The following is a 21,332-nucleotide window of genomic DNA, read 5'->3' as shown; positions in this document are numbered from 1 at the left end:
AGGCACACAATCACACATGCGCGCACACACACACACACACACACACACACACACACACACACACACACACACACACACACACACACACACAGACAAAAAATTTGACTAAAAAACTTGCAAACTGTCATGTAATGCTTATGTGGTAAGAGTTGGTTGTGGGCTAGAAAGAGTAGGTTTTATATGACTGAGAACCACTTAAACCATGTTGCAGTTCCTTGTTCTGTTTGTGTGAGTGTAAGAGTGTGAGTGTGTGAGAGAGAGAGAGAGAGAGAGAGAGAGAGAGAGAGAGAGAGAGAGAGAGAGAGAGAGAGAGAGAGAGAGAGAGATATGTAACATACTGATTATGCCACCTTTTTTTTTTTTTTTAATTGAGGAAGTTCATAATTAAGACAAAGTTGAGCTGAATTCATTCTATAAATAAGGTTGAGTGTGGCAACAGAGATCATTTTCATGGAGATCTAAAAGTTACCCTGGATTAAGCAAAACTGAAAGTTTTCGTTGGATTATAATTTGATTGATGAGCTCAAACTAATTGACTGGCAGATTGACGAGCTCTGCCCCTGTAAGTAGGGTGTAATTTTGTTTTTTACTGAACAGGAAGAACTTCAACTCTGACAGTTATTCAGCTGACATTACAGGAACTACCACATAGCAGCCTCTCTAGAGAATTGTCACACTTATTACAACAGATGGTTGTACAACCCAGTAGAACAATCTTATTATTTTTTAGTACACTTTAACTGGGATGCTGAAACCTTACACAGAACTCATACAGGTTTGTGCTTTTTTTTACCTTGTTTGTTTGTGTGGTACTTTTAGACTTGTCGGATTTCCTGAAACAAAAATGATACGTACTCTTGCACAATCTTTGTCACTGTTCAGAAACCTTTTAGCATGGCTGCGTCTGTCATGGGGTGTGCGTATGTCATGTATATGCAAGTTAGTTATAATGTTAAGGGGATTTCCATAGTCAAACATTCTCTCTTTCCACTTGTGCTCATTTTCCTCCTTCCCTCTTGCCCTCCCTTTTGATACTCTCTCAGCCCTCCTCTGACTTGACCTACAGAACCCAGGATGCAAATGCACGACAGCTGAATCAGGTGAGGCAACTGACGTTTTAACATTGTTTGCTCTAGATTTTTTTTTGTTTATTCAGAAAATTGTGGGTTCGGTAGAAACTCGACAGCAGATGTAGCAGTAACTCTGAGGGGATTTTAAGGATTTATTTATAAATGTATGTAGTATGTATTAACTAAAGTCATGAACGCTCCTTTTTTGCAAAATGCTTTGATGCTGTTGACGAAGTGCTAAATGCTCTGTTGCTAAATAAAGGTTTCCTGCCTGAGTTCAAATATCCAGCACATTGACAGATTTCTAGTTTGCATGCCACCTTTTAACTGAACCGTTCTGCCTAGTTTGCCAAATGAATCGAATAGAATAAGGAAAATAAACGATACAAGTTTTACTTAGGAATGGAGTTGACACCCACAAGTGAAATTAAGTCATGTAGCTAAGTAGATCGGATTTGCATTTTGTAGACCATGCAGCATGAAGAATCATCAGCCATGCTCAGTTCCTCCTCCTTTTCCACTGATGGCCAGAGCACAGAGGGCAAAAGGGACATCATCCAATCCTATTCCATGATTCTGCCTTCCCAAACAGAGAGGTTCTCTTCAAATGGCAAGGTACTTCTGATATAGTGGAGTGAACATCTTTAGACATTACAAATTCATTTTCTTAGGTAATGCAACAAAATAAATAAACAATACTATAAATGTTTTATATTCTATATATATAAATATCCTGTATGTTTTAATAGAATGCCTTTCTCATAGCTCACACTAATGTCTTTCAATTTCCTTTAAAAGGCAGAGTACCAAATGGGGGTGAAGTCAACTGAAAGCTCTCCGGATAGTGATAGAATGACACCGGTGAGACACACACACACGCAAACACGCAGAGTCTCACTATTACGCACTATTACACACAAAATTGTGTACTGGTTACACTGAGCATAAAAATATAACAATATTGAAATTCAAATATCAGTAAAAGAAATTCAAGAAATTAGATAGACAGACAGATAGATAGATAACTTTATTCGAACGAGAAGAAAAATGTAAATTTCCATAGAAAGCGGTTATTCTGTTTTACAAGAAAACTCAAGGATTATTTTTGTTTAGCAAAAGAAATAAGTGAGATGAATTATCAGAATTGTCTATACAGGGTCAAGGCCACAGCAAGGTCAAATGTCTCAAATAGTTTTCTTTTAATATCTTCCTTTCTGTTTAAAGTACATTTTAAGAGTATTTCTAGCACACAAATAAGTAATCAAAAGACATGTGTTGTGCACACAGCTGGCATCAAGCCATACAAATCACATATTAATTTACATAAGTGCTTAAAAAAACGTCCTTGTGTCATTATTTAGAAGCTCGACTGCGTTATAGAGCTGTGGTTTATGTCTCATAGTCAGTCTTAATGTTGAGTGTTTTTTATTTAATTTATAACAGCGACAGACTGTTTACAGATTTACATGGACTCAGATAAGCCTATCATTCACTTGGCCTGTTTTCATGTCTCGGAGGGATCTCTCTTTATCCAGGTGTTGTTAAAAAGTTCTAAAGAGAAAACTGCTGGTGGTGACTGTGACCATCTGGTACACACAAGTGAAGTTAATCCTCTCCACTCACACATTGTGTCACGTAAAGCGAGGGCAGGTGGATGCAAGTGCAGTTCAGAGCTTTTTTAATATCAAAAGCAAACAAATCCTAATCAAGAGACAAGGGTGTGGTCAAAGAACAGGTTCATGCATTGACTAGATGAGGGTCCTTTTATGTACTATGTGTGTGAGTGTGTGCATGTAATTTGCCGCACCTGTGCTCAGTCAATAACAGAGAAAAGCCAGAGCAGGAAAGTGTGTGTGTTCTCAGCACAAGAATTTAAATCAGCCATATTTGTAGTCTGCAGTGGTTACATGGAACTAGTTCTTAGCTGACTGTCATATTGTCACTGGTGCATTGTCAGTAGCTGTTACACATGTTTCCAAGGAACTACTTTTCTACAACTGCAGAATGGGAAACACTGAAATAAATCCAGTGCTCTCATCTACCTATATATCTGCATAATCAGTAATTTCTCGGTGATATTTATCATATCATCCACAATTCTGAAAAAAAAAAAAGATTTGGGCAACATGTCTCGTCTGCAGATTCAATAGATGATCCCCTTTCACACATTTCAAACGTATATAACACATCTCAGTGATATATGCAGTTAGGTTCAACATAATTAGCTCAGCATTAAGATGCAAGTGCTAGCACTGAAGGCATTGTGAAACGTTTCACGACAGCCTGTACGATTAAAAACCTTTATTGACAAAGAAAAATCATAACATATCCATGTACTTAATGTCTACCATTTTGCAAATGCTGTGTGCATGATGTGCAATTGATCCATGGTTCGGAGGAAATTAATCTATGTGAGCGCAAACTTACAATTGCGAACTGAACTGAAGAAGGAATTGTACTCAGAGTTCTTCTTGGAGTCTTAGAGTCAGCCTTTCAAAAGTTGAATTCAAAAGTGCAGCAGGTTGCATTGATGCCTGAAGGCTCCAAGCTGCCTTGTTTGATCCTGAACTTTGGGTCATGTTTGTGTAGAGTTTTACATGTTCTTCTGCAGTCTGTATGGATTTCTGCATTCTCTGGTTTCCTTCCACCTCTGAGTCCCCCAAGTGAGTGACCAGAATAAAGAGATTACTGAAGATGCATACATGAGTTAATGAATGAATGAGTGAGTGGGTGATCATGTGAGACAGCCACCTGTATGTAGTTTTCATATATATATATATATATATATATATATATATATATATAATTATTATTATTATTATTATTATATATTTTTTTTTAAGCTAGAAGTGTAATAAAGGTCTTAAAAGTCCTAAACTAACTCAGCAAATAAGGATGGTTCATTTTAAAGGTGCAAAAATAGTTGCTGACAATGAGGAAGATATTGCAATCTGTGCATTGATTTTTACTTAGTAATGTCTTTTTTCTGCTTCCCATGAAATGTTGTAACCATCTCGAATTCTTGATTCTGTAGTATGGCTCTACAGTAATAGTAGAATAAGATTCAAAAGAATAAATAATGACTCGATTGTTGTAATGTACACATTAGAAGTAGAAATTAAAAGATGAGATGACTGAGAATTGTACTCATAATTGAGCCAAGCTAAAATCATCAATCATTTTTCTAGCTTGGGGGTTTCAATTTAGCAGTAATGTATTATGTGTTAGCGGCCGGAGCAGCCCCTTTAAGAAGGTAGCGCATGTAGGTAAGACATGTCACAGAGACAAGCACCTTGACATGCATCAAGTTTTTCCAAAATAAAACATCGTTCAGAATCAGATAATAATAAAATGGGAATAATGTTATGTATTCTTTCTGTGCGGCCTGGTACCAATTGACCCACTGACCGGAATAGTCTGGAATGAACAGTATTTAGCACAATAATCTAGTTCTTCAGTGATAAGCCCACAATAGTTTGGTGCCTGCAGCTTTAGAAATTATGAAACCTAGATAGTGGGGAACATTTGCAGCAGTGTGAAGGATTTCCAACTGTATTTATTTCATAATATTATATTCATATGCAGATAATAATGTTCCATAAATGTTCCACACTCTTTAACCTACTTTCATTTGGATCAAAAAAGGATCAAAAATTGTCATCCTCATGTGGCCAAAAGACAATTTAATGACTTAATCCTCCTTCACCCACCATCCAGGCAACACAGCTACATTTCAGAACAGGTCGATGTAAAATCCTGCTCTGCCTTCAGGCAGAATAAAATATCATAATACATGTTTAATGATTTTAACATCAGTGTAATATCTAGCTGAGGAGGAGGCTCAGCTAGGAGGTTTTGTTGGAATGTCTTATGGATTCCTGGGTGGATATTTTCAAAACAAAAACTAAATACTTAATTATTAATAAATTCATCATTAATCAAGGACTTGAAACATATAAGAAAAAAAACAATGATGCTACACACGATGCCATCACCATGAAGCTTATTGATTTTTCAGCAACCGCATGTCATTTTTTTATAATTCTGTTTTATTTTTATAGCACAGAAGTTTGCCGATTTTATTTTCAAATGGCACATTGTGCATATAATCAGTTCATATTTATGTTTAATCTTCCGGAACATCGAGGAAACAACTTAGTTCTGTTTACATTCTAGTGATAAAACTTTCGTTCCTTCAGCAGCTTCTCCATTTTTCTCGCTCTCGGTTGATAAAGTAATCTGCAACAGTGACTGTTACAAAGTTCTGACACCGAAGGCATTTAAAATGCTAATTAAATGTTATAAAATATATATAAAGAGAGAGAGAGAGAGAGAGAGAGAGAGAGAGAGAGAGAGAGAGAGAGAGAGAGAGACTCTATTGTTATTATAGAAATTTTTATATTGCTGTTAGAGTGGTGGTGTTATAGAATATTATTTAGCACCTTCAGGCCAGAAAATTACACAGTGCTGTAGTATTATTGAGAATAAAAACCACCTACGACACACAAGTCGAACGAGGAAAATTCAGGTCCAGAGCTCTATCCCAAATGCAAATTTATGCAGATTATATTTGTGTGTGTGTGTGCTTGTGTGTGTGCTTGTGTGTGTGTGTGTGTGTGTGTGTGTGTGTGTGTGTGTGTGTGTGTGTGTGTGTGTGTGTGTGCGTGTGTGTGTGTGCGTGTGTGTGTGTGTGTGTGTGCACTCGCACTGCCCATGTTCTTGCTGAACTTTTGCTGACATCTGCCTTCCAACACAGGAGCTAGAAAAGGCCGGTCTGCTCAACAAAACCAAGATAGCAGAAGGAGGTCGGAAGCTGAGGTAAGCTTATCTTATGGGACATGTGTTCACTTACTTGAGGTTTATGCTAAGAAGTCCATAATGAAACTTTGTGCATGTCCAGCGAGTAACTATGGTTACGTTTAAAGATAAAGCTTTGATTTTCCCCAATTATTAATGAACATTTTTCAATATTACTAGTGAATATTGTTCACTAATGACTATGATGGAATGTGTAAGTGATACTAACAGGAAGGTTTGATTTTACAAGAATAAGGAATATACTTTTTAAATACAGTATCTCACAAAAGTGAGTACACCCCTCACATTTCAGCAACCATTTTAGTATATCCTCTCAAGAGACAATACTATAGAAATTAAACTTGAATATATTTTACAGTAGTCAATGTGCAGTAAAGATTTACTATCCTCTGAAAATAACTCAACATACAGCCATTATTGTTAAAATAGCTAGTAACAAAACTGAGTACACACTAAGTGAACATGTCAAAACTGTGTCCAAATTGTCAGTATTTTGTCTGAGCACCATTGTTATTTAGCATTGCCTTAATCCTTAATCCTCCTGAGCATGGCATTCAAGAGCTGCACAGGATGTTGTTGGGATCCTCCTCTACTCCTCCATAATGACATCATGGAGCTAGTGGATGTTAGACACATTGCACTTCTCCACCTTCTGCTTGAAGATGCCCCACAGATGCCTAATAGGCATTAGGTCTGGAGACATACTTGGCCACTCCGTCACCTTCATTTTCCTCAGCAAGGCAGTTTGTCATTTTGGCGGTGTGTTTGGGGTCGTTTTTATGTCTGAAGGGAGGGCATCATGGTCTGCTTCAGAATGTCACAGTACATGATGGAATCCATGTGTTCCTAAATTTACCACAGTTCCCTAATACCAGCAGCACTCATGCAGCCCCAGACCATGATGCTACCACCACCATGCTTCACTGTAGACAAGACAAAACTTTCTTAGTACTTTCTTATCACCATGGCTTTCTTGTGAGTCAACTTCAGAAGAGGTTTTCTTCTGGGATGACAGATATGCAAACGAGCACTGACAAACAAACCTTCTGCTTCTGCAACCTCTAAAGCAATGCTGGCAGCACTCATGCGTCTTTTTTTTTAAAGCCAGCTTTTGCACCTGACGCACAGCACAAGGACTCAACTTTTTTAATCGACCCTTGCGAAACCTGTTCTAAATTGAACCTGTCTTATATCCCTGGCCACTGTACTGTAACTCAGTTTCAGGGTGTTAGTGATCTTCTTACAGCCTCGGCCATCTTTATGGAGAGCAACAATTCTAATTCTCAAATCCTCATAGAGTTCTTTGCTAAGAGTTGCCATGTTGAACATTCAATTCCAGATACACAAATTTGTATGGTCATGTCAAGCAGACAAAAACATAAACATGATGAATAGGACATGGTTATACAATGCACAGCTGTTATCAAATGGGGTGTACTCACATTTGTTGGCAGTTATTTTGATAATAATGGCTGTATGTTGGTTTATTTTCAGAGGACAGTAAATCTGTACTGCTTTACAAACTGCATATCGACTACTCTAAATAAGTTCTAGAAATAAGTTTTATTTCTATCGTATTGTCCCTTGAGAGGATATACTAAAATGGTATCTGAAATAAGAGGAGTGCACTCACTAGTAATTCTTTACAACCATTTATTTCTAACTGAATGTAATTTAAGCACGTGAAAAACTGTAAACTGGCTTCACACTGTACAGCTTTTCCCTTCCCACATCATATAGAAGTCTTACAGCACATAGAATGACATGGTTATTACTAGCAGGTTCAGTTGTGTTTAATGTCATAGTGACTAAGGACAGCAAAGACAACAAAGATCTGGTAATGTCAGAAATGTTTTATCAAAGCATCAGTGTTAGCGCTGCTTTTTTTTGTTGTTTAAAATACATCAATAAGAGCACAACATAGGATAAAGCAAAAACCACAAGGTCTATTGTAAGAGGACCGTCATCATTGTAATCTGACTCAGAGAACACATGGCTCAGCCAAGATTTTATTGGGCTCATCTCATATAGTGTGAAGTAATAATCATAAAAGACTGCTGTAATCGCACAATGTGAAACCAGCTCATACCAGACAGAACATGTTTAACAGATGAAGTACAGAAGGGCAAAATTGATTGTTCCACTTATAAAATATTTCAATTTCAAAACATTAAACAGCACCTAGTAACACTGTAAGTCAGACACCTGGCTAATAGACAATGTCAAACATAATTTCGAATGTGTGTGGTCTGCAGGAAAAACTGGAACCCCTCTTGGGTGGTGTTGGTGGGGAACAGTCTTATGTTTTTCAAAGATCCCAAAACCCAAAACTCAGATAGCTGGGTAAGAACACACTCGACCTGCATGTGTTTGAAATCCATCCTGGCATTCTGAATTATTGACTTGCCTGTAAGGGCTCATGTTCACCATCACAAATTCAGTGGAATACTCAGTGTATGTGTTTGTGTATGCCTGTCTCTGTGGGTGTAGAAACCAGGGAACAGCTGTCCAGAGAGCAGTGTGGATCTGAGAGGAGCTCAGCTGCAGTGGGCCAATGAGCTTTCCAGCAAGAAGAATGTCTTCAAAGTAAATCAAGACATTTATAAACATTTGGTTTCAAATGACAAGAAGTATATTAGAATATCAGTGAGATCTTTGCCTCATGGTGATAAAATGTTCAGACTCTGCAGTAGTTACTTTATGCTATTGAAACAGCAGGTTCCTCTTTACTGTTTTCTCCCATAACTATAAAAAGAATTATATATATATATATATATATATATATATATATATATATATATATATATATATATATATATATATATATATATATATATATGATTTTTATTTATTTATTTTATTTTTTGTGCTTGTGTCTTTGTGTGTACGTGTTCCTCTGTGTATAGTTGAGGACGATTACAGGAAATGAATTTCTGCTGCAGTCGGACGCTGACACTGTAATTATAGAGTGGTACAGCACAATACAGAAAGTCATTAGCAGACTCGTAAGTCTATCTTTAACATTAATGTATATAACATTACCATTTACATAATATCTGTATTGCTATAGTGGATTTGGTGTGTGTGTGTGTGTGTGTGTGTGTGTGTGTGTGTGTGTGTGCATGTGTGTGTGTGTGTGTGGGCATGTGTGTTTTATAGGATAAGGAGAATCCTCTGGATAACATATTGCAGTATTCTTTAAGGAGAACTGGCTCTTTGGATTTGTTGGACCATAGTGGAGATGAAGAGGAGAACCGTCCAGGATACAAGCTCTCCCGTTAGTAATACAGCACACACTGCACTGTTAAAGGATTTTGACGGTCTAAGACTGAGCCACATCATACTATATATGTATATAAGTATTGCTAAAATACATTTCAGCCTTTTAGCTAAAGCTAATTAAATATTGGTAAGCCTGCATCTCTATTTACAAAAATGTCAAGCTTGATATCTTACTGTAGAAAATAATAGTATTAGGTAAAAAAAAGTTTTACAATTTAGATGATGATAATAATAGATTATGAGTTTATGTTATAAGAATTATCGTCTTGATTTGAGCTAGTTCACACAGTCGTACACACATTTCCTACACACAATAAAACCCTCTCTTTCTCTACTTTTCTTTTCAGTCCCTCGCTCCATTTCTAATTTGGAGACTTCAGATCGGAAACGAGTAAAGAGTCGCTTGAAGAAGCTCATCCTGCGGAGACCACCAATTCAGACATTACAAGAAAAAGGCCTTATCAAAGGTGAGTTATTTAAAGTGTGTTATTGTTTAGGAGGGGCAAAGATATTTTTGGATATTGTACGCAAGGGTACACACAACAGTACCATACACCATCTACTGTATATGGCAGCCCTAAATAGCTGTGGGCAACATACACACTGAGAGAGAAGCAATGGAGTTCATATACAGTATGTGATGCAATACATGTAAAGTATTTAAATAGCAGTAATAATAAACATTTATGAAACACAGTTACTATATTTATAATTTATGAGTGTATATATGCATGGTAGTAAATGATAAACAGATTTATAATACATAGTATACAATCGTATTATTATGTATATTATTAGCTGGTTTTTATGTATAAATTTTTTACAATTTGCAAAAAAACCCAACAAAAACCATGTAAAGATCAGTGGCAATTGCATGATTGTATGAATATATTTTAATATAGAGTTTTATTATAGTCTACATTACTGATTTGGTATAAACATTTTATATTTCCAACCATTACTTTATTTAAAAAAAATTTTAAATATATAAATAATTGTTTGTGTCAAAAAAGAAAGGAACATATCATATATTAGTCCACTATTGAGACAAAAACTTTCCATATTTCTAGCAATGCTGATACTGTGGCTTTGTGTGTTTAAAAACCTTTTGTACAGAAGCATTTAATAAAACTGAAAGATAAACGTATGAAAAATAGATCCTGTGCAACAAGGGTTAATAACATATATGCTCATATATGCGTATATGGGTGTCATATACAGTACAATTCTTGACACGTATAACTATCTTTTGATTGTTGTATTTTAGTTTTGGGTGGTAACGAGAGGGTGTGATTGATGTGTGTGGGTGATTCTTTCAGACCAGGTGTTTGGCTGTAGTTTAGAGTTGCTGTGTGAGAGGGAGAAGAGCACGGTGCCACGGTTTGTCAGAAACTGTACTGAAACAGTGGAGAAGAAAGGTACGCCTACATATCATATCAGTATCGGTGTAAAATGTCAGTGTAAAATTGAATTCCTGCTTACTATCCGAGCTGTAACATACATTTCTTGTCCCTGTGCAAATGCAAACTCTAAGGAAAGAAATGAATGAAAATATTAAGATCAGCTATATTCAAATATATACTAATGGTACCTTACCACACTTGCTAAACAATTCAATTCATCATGACCTTTTTACTTAAAATGTGTCTATGTGCATACCTTCCAACAATTTGCTTCCCCTTTTTCTTTTCTCTTTCCTCTTTTGTGCCACAAATGTATATTTCAAATTTGCATTAAAACATTAGATGTTACTTTTGTATTGTTTTCTGTCACCTCTAGTCACAAACCAGAATTTAAAATCTAGCAATGCAGACAGCAAATGTCCAGGGCAAAAAAAAGAACCAATCCCAAAATGGAAATGTTAAGCATTTAATGATCTTAACAATGAGTCGTTTGTCAGCAAATCAACAAGAATTAAACAAATGAACCTTTGTGCCACCATTTGCTTGTTAACCTTTGTTGCTGTGAACTGTTTAAGCTAGAAACCCTGTCAAAACCTTCTTGTATAAAAAGGTACAATCATGACAATGATTCAATTGTTTGCTGTAAAATTCATCACTGGGTATACATTTGTTTTCATTTACTTATAAATTGTTTGAACTTTCAACTTTTTTAAACATAATGAAATCAAGAGTTTCATTCTTGCTAATTGTTGCTTCATTTTGCTTCATTTTTGTTTGCCCATTTTTTTATTTTATTGTGACAGTATTGGTTAGACATGTACATCTGTACATTAAAACAAAAGATTTTACTAGACAGCAAGCAAAGGTACAGTGACTCATACTCCGTTACCCAAGTTGTACCCAAGTCAGATTTGTTTTAAATGTATCAAATTGGGATATAATTTTGTTTGAAATTGTCCCAAATGTGTCCTGATAACGTTTCTGGCTAAATTTTACCTTTCTACTCTTCAATATAACAGTAATCGTCAATAGTAGTGTAGTTATTCATCCAACATTCACAGTGGGGGGAAAATAATGATTTGATCCCCTGCTGATTTTGTGAGTTTACCCCCTTACAAAAAAATGAACAGTCTAAAATTTTTATGGTAGGTTTATTTTAACAGAGAGACAGAATATAAAAAATCCATTAAAAAAAATTCAAGAAAGGTTATACATTTATATGTATGTGATCGAGTGAAATAAGTATTTGATCCTGTACCAAACTGTAATTACCCACCTACTTACTCAAATCATTGTTTAATTGATTTTTTTAATTGAATGAAGTCACACTTATTAATTTAACATAAAGGAAAAATACTTCACACTGCTTTTGGTCTATCTTACAAAGGAAACATACTATTGTGTTTTATTTTATGTAGTGAATGGAATGGAAAGGTGTTTCCAGTGAAAGATTCACCCTATCTCGAAGATTGCATATCTAAGACACTAAGTTACAATGAATGTGTGACATTAATTCCTATATAAAATGAAATCACTGCCTCCTGAAGCATTCAAAACAGAAGACAATTGAAAACTGATACAGTGGGGGAAATAATTATTTGATCCCATGCTAATTTTGTAAATTTACCTTAATGCACAGTCTGGAATTTTTATGATAGGTTTACTTTAACAGATAAAGAAAGAATATATATAATTTTTTTAAATCCAGAAAAAAATAATACATTAATATTAGATCCGCTGTGGCGACCCCTAATGGGAGAAGCCGGAAGAAAGAAAGTTTGTTTATTATATATAAATTATTTTGTATTTAATCGAGTGTAATAAGTATTTGATCCCATACCAACCAGCAAGAATTCTGACTCCCACACACCCAAATTAGTCCTGTACCTGTATCAAGAGATCCTAATATCAGCTCATTATGTGTATAAAAGACACCCATCACAGAATAAACCTCTTCCAATCAAACCTCTCCACCAGCATGGGCAAGACCAAAGAGCTGTCAAAAGACATCAGGGACAAGAATGTAGACCTTCGATTGTAAATAGGAGTTAATGTTACACATTCATTGTAATTTAGTTTAACTTTTTTCTTGAATCAGGTAAATCTGCAAACTTCGAGATAGGATGAATCTTTAAGGTAAAACATAATAGTATGTGCTTTGTTGCTCCTTTGTAAAAAGAAAAAAAGAAAAAATCAGTGTGAATTATTTTTCCTGTGTGTTAAACTTATTATGTGTGACTTCATTCAATTAAAAAAAAAAAATCAATTAAACAATGTGTTGAGTAAGTAGGTAGTTAATTACAGGGTTGCTGCATCCATCAGCAGGTAAAACTCTGTAATATATGATAATATGTAGAAATCATTAAATACTTTCACAAGTGCCATTATTTAAATGAAAAATCAACATAGGCACTTAATAATTATATTTCTAAAGTCAGATTAGTAAACGCAGTGTGACTCAGAGCCTTGGTTTGTCATTTATAATATTCCCCTTGGTGTGATACCTCTGATATCATTACCACCTATGGATAAACATGCATACTGCCCAGTAGGTAATTAGCTTGTGTGTTTGCATGTGTGTTTTTTTCAGGTTTAGAGACAGATGGTATTTACAGAGTCAGTGGAAATCTGGCTGTAATCCAGAAGCTACGCTTTGCTGTCAATCATGGTAAGACCAGCAAAGATTATACAGCTCTCTGAAACCAATTAGAAAATAACAGATACATTTGTTTTTAACTCAAGAATATTATCTTCATTTTAGAATGTTCTTTGTTCAGGTAAAATCTGATATAATGGCTTGAAAGAGAGAGTGTATACTGTATATTATATATGCAATCAGGTGCTAACAGGTGGTGTGTAACTCCTGTCCATTCTTCCAGAGCGAGCCGTGTCTACAGACGGACGTTATCTCTTTCCAGAGGATTTAGTGCCAGGTAGCTCGTCCAATCAGCAGGGAAAAAAAATCCCTGCTTGCTCCCGCTTTAAAGCTAGCTTATTTTCTCTGTGTTGCCTGGGAGAACTTCTCCATGTTGCACTGATCTGACAACAGCTACAATTAATTAATTATAGTAGAGAGCCAGATATTTTTAGAACTAGATAATGAAGTTGCGTTAAGTGGTCTCGGGTGTATCCATTAATTGTTTGTAACTTCTGTAAAGCTTTTCAGTTAAGGGTGTCATTTAGGTTCCAAGACTGGTCTGATTAAGGCTCTAATCAGAATGGCTCTAATGAATTTATATAAAGTATTCTTCATTTAAATGGTCTTGTGGACTATAGTTAAATTGAAAGATATGTATTGGGAATCAGTATTATCTAGAGTAAAAAAATACCAGCATAATAAAGGTTTTAATTTGGCAATAATGAATTTCTTAGTTGGGTACTAAACAAAACTTGTATTGTGGACCATAATTGAGTTTTTGTGAAAAGAGTTAGTCTCTGTTAATCCACTAGGGGGCAAGTTAGAGTCAACTCAGGTCATTAGTTAACTCATGATTAATCAAAACCTAATCACACAATGATAAAAACTAAATATTCTTGTAAATATTTTAAAGTAAATATGGTGTTTTAAATTACGTAAATCATCAGGACCTCAAACTGAACTTTTGATGTTTCCAATTGATGGATGGCAGATTTTTTTAAATATATAATGTTTTACATTTTTAGATATATAAAATTGTTGCAAAATGTACTTTCAAATTTTTTTTTATTAAGGTGATAAATTGGCACATTTTAAAATACACCTAAGATCTAAGATTACCTGCATTTTTATAATTTTCCTCTTGTTTTTATTCCCAGTGATCATGATTTATTTTTCTCATAGTTCTGACATTATAAACTGTGTTCTTGTTCTAGAAGCAGCAAAAGCTTACCAATATCTCAAGATCATCATAGATAAACAAATCCATGTGTTATATTAACTAGGGCCTCATTAAAGCTGAAACAACTATCAATAACTGTCTGTCTGTCAGTAACTGAAAATTTCCACATTAGTGTCTAAAAACATACCACTGCAAAATGAATATAAGTTATATTCATTCATATAAATGAATATATGTTAAATGGAAAGTAATGACAATGTTTAATTTTCTACAAAGATAATTAAGCCCCAATACCTAGCCTGAATATTACTGTGCACATTTACATTTTGTGCCTAAATCTGTTCAAAACCTTACTATAGTACTTTATAAATTAACATTTAACATGAGCATAAAGTCCTTAGCTTAGAGTTAATTATATTCATTATACCAATGGCAAATACACCAGTCCCATTTACATGAATTATTCTTGTGATAAAATTACAAAGTGTGGAAAATTGTTTAGATCACAAGAAAATGTGAAAAAAAAAAAATTCATGGCTTCTTAGGGCCTTTGTATTTTACCAGGATGTGTTGTAGTTGTGTTGTAGTTGATTTTGGTGATTAAGCTGATTTTGTTTTGGTCTGGTCCATCTAACATTGCACTAAGCTCAAAGTGGCCTGTTACCTAATATGTGTTTAACAGTCCTGATTATGAAGTTTGTGACTGACACCTTGTGGTAAAATACACAGCGAACTGAAGCATGCATGCTGCTTTGTATTCCTCTGTTGCATATTTTTGATATTTGCTTGTGAATCGCAGAATGACAGAAATATAAAACTATATATTAATATAGTTTCAGTGCTCTGGATATACAATTGTTTATCATGTTCCTGAGCTTTGGAACCTCACCCATATCTCTAAAAAGCTTCACTGTGATATGCATGCGTGTTTGTGTGAACACAATATGCGATAAAATGCTTTAAGCCGTTTTTGCATTCGCGCTTTTTGTCCCTTGACTTGTTGTTTTTCTCTTTTATGTTTTACTGCACTGCTTTACTGTTGTCTCATGCCAAAAAGCTCCCCAACTGCAATAAATATGATTTTATGCCTTTTAATAATCCATGCAAATTGTTCTCATTTTTTATTCACTCCCAAACCCACCTCTTCTTTGTTGTGGTTTAGTGGAGCATATAGACCTGGAAGACCCACAGTGGGAGGACATCCATGTGATAACAGGAGCCCTTAAACTTTTCTTTAGAGAGCTTCCTGAACCACTTGTACCATACGGACTGTTTCAAGACATCGTCGAGGCTGTCAGTAAGTAAAAGGAAGAGCATGGATTGATGAATGGATGGAGGGATGGATGAATAGGTGCATTGGATGGATGAATGCATGCTGTCCAGCAGTAGAGAATTCATGGACAGAATAATATATAAGTTTCAAGAAACTGAGAATACTTTTTTTGTGTTCTTGATCATTTCGTGATGTTTGTTATGGCAGCTATTTTCTGGATTATGCGAAAATTCAAATGTTAATCCTCGTGCTACAACTCAGCCAAAAGGAAAAAAAAGAAATCTTCCAAAATCCTACCCACAGTGTTTGATTGACAGGGCTACCTTGTTGACTGTGAAAATGCAAATGTGAACAGGATTGCAGAGGTGTTCTTATTTTTGGCTGAGTTGTAGCGTAAGGATGAGAAAGTGCATTCGCCAAAAAGGTGGCATTCTATTCTTTTTTTTTTTTTACATGCTAGAATCATATTAATTAAGACATTAAAACTGAAATATCGAACAGACTTTGCACTTGTCTCTTTATTTTTGCTAGTTAGGATACACTGCTGTGTAAAACAAAATCTATAGATAGTTCAATCAATTTTAAAACATGTCTCAAATTGTGCCCACACGGAAGAAATGCAACTGCAAATGACATCTTTTAACAATTTTTTTTTTGGATAAGTACATCAATTTAAGTAAATTGGGTATAAATGGAAATGATAAACTCTACTAAGCCTACAACCTCCCGATGTTACTATATAGATAATTTACTAATAATGCAGATGTCAAAGAGTTATTGTTATTGTTTATTTAAAAAAAAATGTGTGTGTACATTTTAGAGCTGTCTGATTACTCGGATAAAGTGGAACGAATGAAATTGCTGGTCTACAGCATGCCTTCCCCGAACCACGATACCATGAGACACATGTTCCAGCATCTGAAGCGGTATGTAGTTACAATTAAGAGTCTATTAGTGTTGGTGATGATGTAGAACCAAAAAAACCCCCTAAAAAATATTCACCATTTTTAGATATATTTATAACAATATTTGACAATAAATATTAGGTACTATAACAGTCAATAAGTCCATAAGTATTTGGACAGCCTTTTTTTTTCTTTTTTTTCTTTTTTTTTTTTTTTTTTTGTCATTGTGCCTTTGTAAATCACAGTGGTTTTGAAATGAAGCAATTAATACTTGCAAATGCTCAGTTTTGAACCATAGATAATTCCATTAACCAATTCATCTATACTGGTTCTAAAGTAATTGAACAATTTGCTGATAGGCAGTTAACTGGTCAAGTGTGGCCTGTGTCTTCAGTATTTCAAGCGTGGAATTTGGTAGGTGTTCAAGGGAACTTTTACTGATGCAGTCCAAAGAGATGCGAGTGCTAGTTAAGGAGTCCATCATTAGGCTGAAAAGAACTAAATAGACCATTTAGATCTATTTAGATTTTTCCCCCAGTAATATTTTTTTAGCCACAAGATGGGGTAGGGTGCTCACATTGTTTAAAAGTTTATTTTATTCTCCTTACTCTGTTCAGTAGTAATAAAATATTATTTTGTCTTTAATTTGGTTAGTAAAAATGTATAAATAGAAAAACGTTATAGAAGAATTTGAAATGAACACTTTTCCAAATGTTGACATACTACATAACATAACGTGAGCCATACTACTTTCTCTTGTTCCTCCTTTTTTTCTGCCTATGCTACTTCATATTTCTTATATATTTGTCAGAATTCAGGCATCCTAATATTTCATTTCTCCATCTTATAAGACCACTGTATGTCCTGTGGTAGAAGGAGAACCAGCACCAGAGCCATCACTTCTTCTGGAACCTTTCCTCCCTTTCTTTCCTTTCCCCCCCCCTTTTTCTTTTTAATGTGGAAGTTTTGAGCAATTGCTGGCTGGATCTGTGGTTAAATGGGAATGGCATTTTTTTTAATAATAATAATTACAAAAAAACAAACCCCTACATACTAGAAGTTTAACCCGTTTCTTTTTTTCTGTGTCCTTGTTGCACTTTTACCCACATGCACACTCACAGCATCATGTTTTCTCCCTGTACATTGCAGAGTAATGGAGCACTCCGATAGTAATCGCATGACAACACAGAACATCGGGATCGTCTTTGGGCCAACTCTGATGCGTCCGCAGAGCGACTGTGCGAACATGGCCATTAACATGGTTTATCAGAACCAGGCAGTAGAACTCATCCTCAGTGAATATGACCAGATCTTTGGATGCGAGCCTTCCAGATCTCAATGACACGGGTGTGGAATCCGGACAGAGGCAGAACCTGCTCACTGTGGAACAGAGGAAACCGAAACGCATAGAAAGGAGAGTAAATATGATCTATGCAACTGTTCACCCTGGTGGATGATGGATGGATGAAAGGTTGGATGGAAGTGCCTGAGCAACGATCAGCCAACTGGCCTTTAGTGGGCACAAAGTCACACAAAAAAAGCATGTGTTTTCAAATTGAATCAAGAGGCTTATTTTATGTTCGTTTGTGTGTGTGTTGAATGTGATGCCTCCTCACAAGTGTTTCTCATTGTATTGTTTGCAGCGACTTTGGGAAAGCCACACATTTTGTGTTGGCAAAAAAAAAAGACATTAGCCTCCATGAACTAAATTCTATAAAATACAGATCAGTAATAGTCACCCAATACGCATAAACAAGAAGACAGCTCTGAAGTCTAACCTGCTTTTCAACTGTGTTTGAGTCATTTCATTTCTTTTTTAACAATCCAAATTGCTATGTAATCTCCTTTTCCATTGTTCCATCAGTATGGCTGTGGTGTGTGTGTGTATGTGTGTGTGTGTGTGTGTGTGTGTGTGTGTGTGTGTGTGTGTGTGTGTGTGTGTGTGTGTGTGCGTGCGTGCGTGCGTGCGTGTGTGCGTGCGTGCGTGTGTGTGTGTGTGTGTGTGTTTTGCGTGACAGATAGAAAGGAAGAAGTATGTTCCGTATTTTGCTCATTGATTCGGTGGAGCTTTTTGCCACTATTGGTCCAAATCTCTGTTTTTAATAACAGAACAAAAGAAGAGCTAAAAATGCATTATGTTTAAAAAATGTGGAGTAAAACCCCCCACCATCACCACCACCCCCATCAGCACCAGGGCTTTGGTAATTTTATATTGACTGTGGCTTGGCAAGAGACAAGAAGAAGTGAGAGGAAAGAAAGAGAACACGGAGAGCATATGGATTTTAATGTTAGAGTTTATATATTTATTCATTTTTTTTTATTTTCTTATTCTTGCTACGGGCAGCATGAAGGATGGTAGAGATTACTAAAGTAATATAAGTGGAGAGATGAAATGAAGACTTTCGCTGTTTTTGTTACTTTTGAGTATTTCCTTGGATATTTAATTTGACTTTTGTCTTTCTCTTATTAGTCTTGTAAGTTGTATATTTTTTGTGCCATCAATATTGTTAGGAACCTTCTTTCCCACTGGAAAAAAAAAACATCCATCACCGATCAGTTGGAAGAGTTTCTATGCGTTCGACGCACCTGCCCCAAATCCTTTTTAACTGTGTTAACTGTATAGAGCCTGGAATTTCTACTCTATCTTCAGATTACTGATTGAAATATTGCCTGGAAGTTTTCCCTTAATAGGAGTTCACCAGACATGTAGTTTAAACAGAAGAGATTTGGTTCTCTTTGGGGGGAAGGAAAAAGCTTGTCATTGTTTTCATTGCAAGTGTAGTTTGCTTTATGTGCAGCAGAGGACAATTTTAATTAGTTTAATTGAATCATGTGCATTGGAAATAGAAATGAACCTCAAACTGTGGAAGGCAACATTCAGAGTTTAGAACCATTGTTTCCAACTCGGAGCGACCACAGAAAATAAATTCATGCAAAGTAGACTGTCAAAAAATGTTTTATTTATTATACTTAACTTTTTGGTACAGTGACCATTGACTGATCCCCATGATTTGTTCCATTTTACACTTATGTATGTTTGTTCCTAATTTGTATGTTAAGTAAAAGGACACTTGAACTCTAATATTTCTTTTTTCAATCAAGTAACTGCAAGTTCTCTACTGCAGGAATTTGGTTTCTCATCCTTAATACCCAGCATATTTCTACACGATGCCTTGAATACTGTTTTTAACCGACATTAAAAAGGTCTATTTCTTTTCTTTCCCCCAGATTCTGTACTACTTTAAGTAAAATATTTGATAATAAATGCCAATGAAGTCAAGCTGTGAAAACTGTGGTTTCAGAAAGCTTATTTAGTCAAATGTTTTCTGTGAATTTTGTGTTGCAAATAAATGTACTGTACATTAGAGGTTACAAGAAAGAAAGAACAAAATGTAACCTGTATGTCATCAGTATAATTCTATAAATATGATTATGCATTTACAGGCTGAAGATTTTTCTCGTGGCCTTAAGGTTGTGAACGCTGTCTTGCTGCTAGTAAGTGCAAGGTCGATGAAATCATTTTGTTGTATGACAATGCATGTTAACTGTCTACAGTGAATATATAAAGTCTATACACTCCTCTGAAAAGCTTTTTTACTTTTAAATAAGAATTATTTTTATGCTTAGTTTAAGTATTTGAAGATTAAATTTTTTTTAGGTAAAACTCACTATGTTCAAAGCATACTATTCTTTTTCAATTATTATTATTGTAGGTTATCTCCTGTGCACAGTCCACGTAAGATCAACTGACAAGGTTTTAATTGGATTTACATCTTTTTGGAATTGATCATATTTTGGTAAAGACATAGCCTTGATCTGTAGAAGTGTTTCAAGTTGTTGTCATATTGAAAGTAAATTTCCTGTTCATCTTAAATGTTTTAGCAGAAGCTTTAAGGTTAGCTCCAATATTGAAGGGTGTATGCAATGATTCATAATTCCCTCTGCCCTGATTAAATCCCCAGCTCTAGATGAAGAAAAGCAGCCACAAAGCACGATACTGCCACCACCATGACTCACAATGATGTTTTGTGCTAAAAATATATTTTGGTATAATGGCCAAAAGCTCAACATTGGTCTGATTAAACCATAATCCATTGTTCCACATGGTTTTAGGGGATTGGATGTGTTTATTTTGTAACTTCTAGTCTTGTCACCCTACCCTGTCGTTCAGAAATATAAGAATTTGGGATTCTTGTCGCATGTAGTAACCAATACTAACCAGAACCTGCTGCAAACCTTTCAGAGTTGCTCTCTGCCAACACTAACCAACTTCTGGTCTTTTCATCAGCTTTAGAAAGAACCCCTGTTCTTAGTAATGTTGCTGTTGTGCCATATGTTTCTCACACCTGCATTGTAAGCTCTTTCACACTTTCACACAAGAAAAATTCTTGATAAATTGCAGGTTTATTGTTATTTTGGGTTAATCAGTCATTAAATTAATTTTAGGAGTATACAAAATGGTAAACATGAGTTTGAAAATGAGGTGAATGTGATTGGTTGACTTGATTTTTATAGGTTGCAATTTCACAATAAAAAGTTATATAAAAACATCACACAATTAAAAAATTTTACTTAGAAAAATATATTTTTGAAAAACCCTGCAGTTCAAATTTGAAGATTTGTTTATATCCACAGTATGTAACCTAGAAGGTATGCTTTCTGTGCCAATTACCCAATTCAGTTTATATACTCATTCATTATGCAGTGAGACTTGATAATGTGCCTGCTAGATTCCACTAATATTCCTCCAGAAATGGTGTTTC

At 35.3% G+C, this 21,332-nt stretch overlaps 1 protein-coding gene across 4 annotated transcripts in view; it reads left to right on the top strand.

The window, feature by feature from the left end:
• The window catches only part of arhgap9 (Rho GTPase activating protein 9), a 45,953-nt gene extending 25,943 nt beyond the window's left edge, over positions 1 to 20,010 (top strand). For all 4 annotated transcript variants that reach the window (XM_083529617.1, XM_083529619.1, XM_083529618.1 and 1 more), the window contains 15 exons: positions 1,044 to 1,100; positions 1,539 to 1,685; positions 1,869 to 1,931; positions 5,827 to 5,888; positions 8,144 to 8,231; positions 8,379 to 8,474; positions 8,795 to 8,893; positions 9,048 to 9,165; positions 9,518 to 9,637; positions 10,490 to 10,588; positions 13,164 to 13,241; positions 13,453 to 13,506; positions 15,554 to 15,688; positions 16,485 to 16,590; positions 17,719 to 20,010. In XM_083529617.1, the coding sequence (XP_083385743.1) occupies positions 1,044 to 1,100; positions 1,539 to 1,685; positions 1,869 to 1,931; positions 5,827 to 5,888; positions 8,144 to 8,231; positions 8,379 to 8,474; positions 8,795 to 8,893; positions 9,048 to 9,165; positions 9,518 to 9,637; positions 10,490 to 10,588; positions 13,164 to 13,241; positions 13,453 to 13,506; positions 15,554 to 15,688; positions 16,485 to 16,590; positions 17,719 to 17,911 (1,515 nt within the window). In that variant the 3' untranslated portion in view covers positions 17,912 to 20,010. The remainder of the gene's footprint in view (positions 1 to 1,043; positions 1,101 to 1,538; positions 1,686 to 1,868; positions 1,932 to 5,826; positions 5,889 to 8,143; positions 8,232 to 8,378; positions 8,475 to 8,794; positions 8,894 to 9,047; positions 9,166 to 9,517; positions 9,638 to 10,489; positions 10,589 to 13,163; positions 13,242 to 13,452; positions 13,507 to 15,553; positions 15,689 to 16,484; positions 16,591 to 17,718) is intronic.
• The last annotated feature ends 1,322 nt before the right edge of the window (positions 20,011 to 21,332 follow it).

The sequence above is a fragment of the Silurus aristotelis genome, assembly GCF_946808225.1.
Source record: "Silurus aristotelis genome assembly, chromosome: 2".
NCBI classification, from domain to species: Eukaryota; Metazoa; Chordata; class Actinopteri; order Siluriformes; family Siluridae; genus Silurus; species Silurus aristotelis.
The sequence above is the reverse complement of the archived record's forward strand: the minus strand, read 5'-3'. Positions and strand labels throughout refer to the sequence as shown.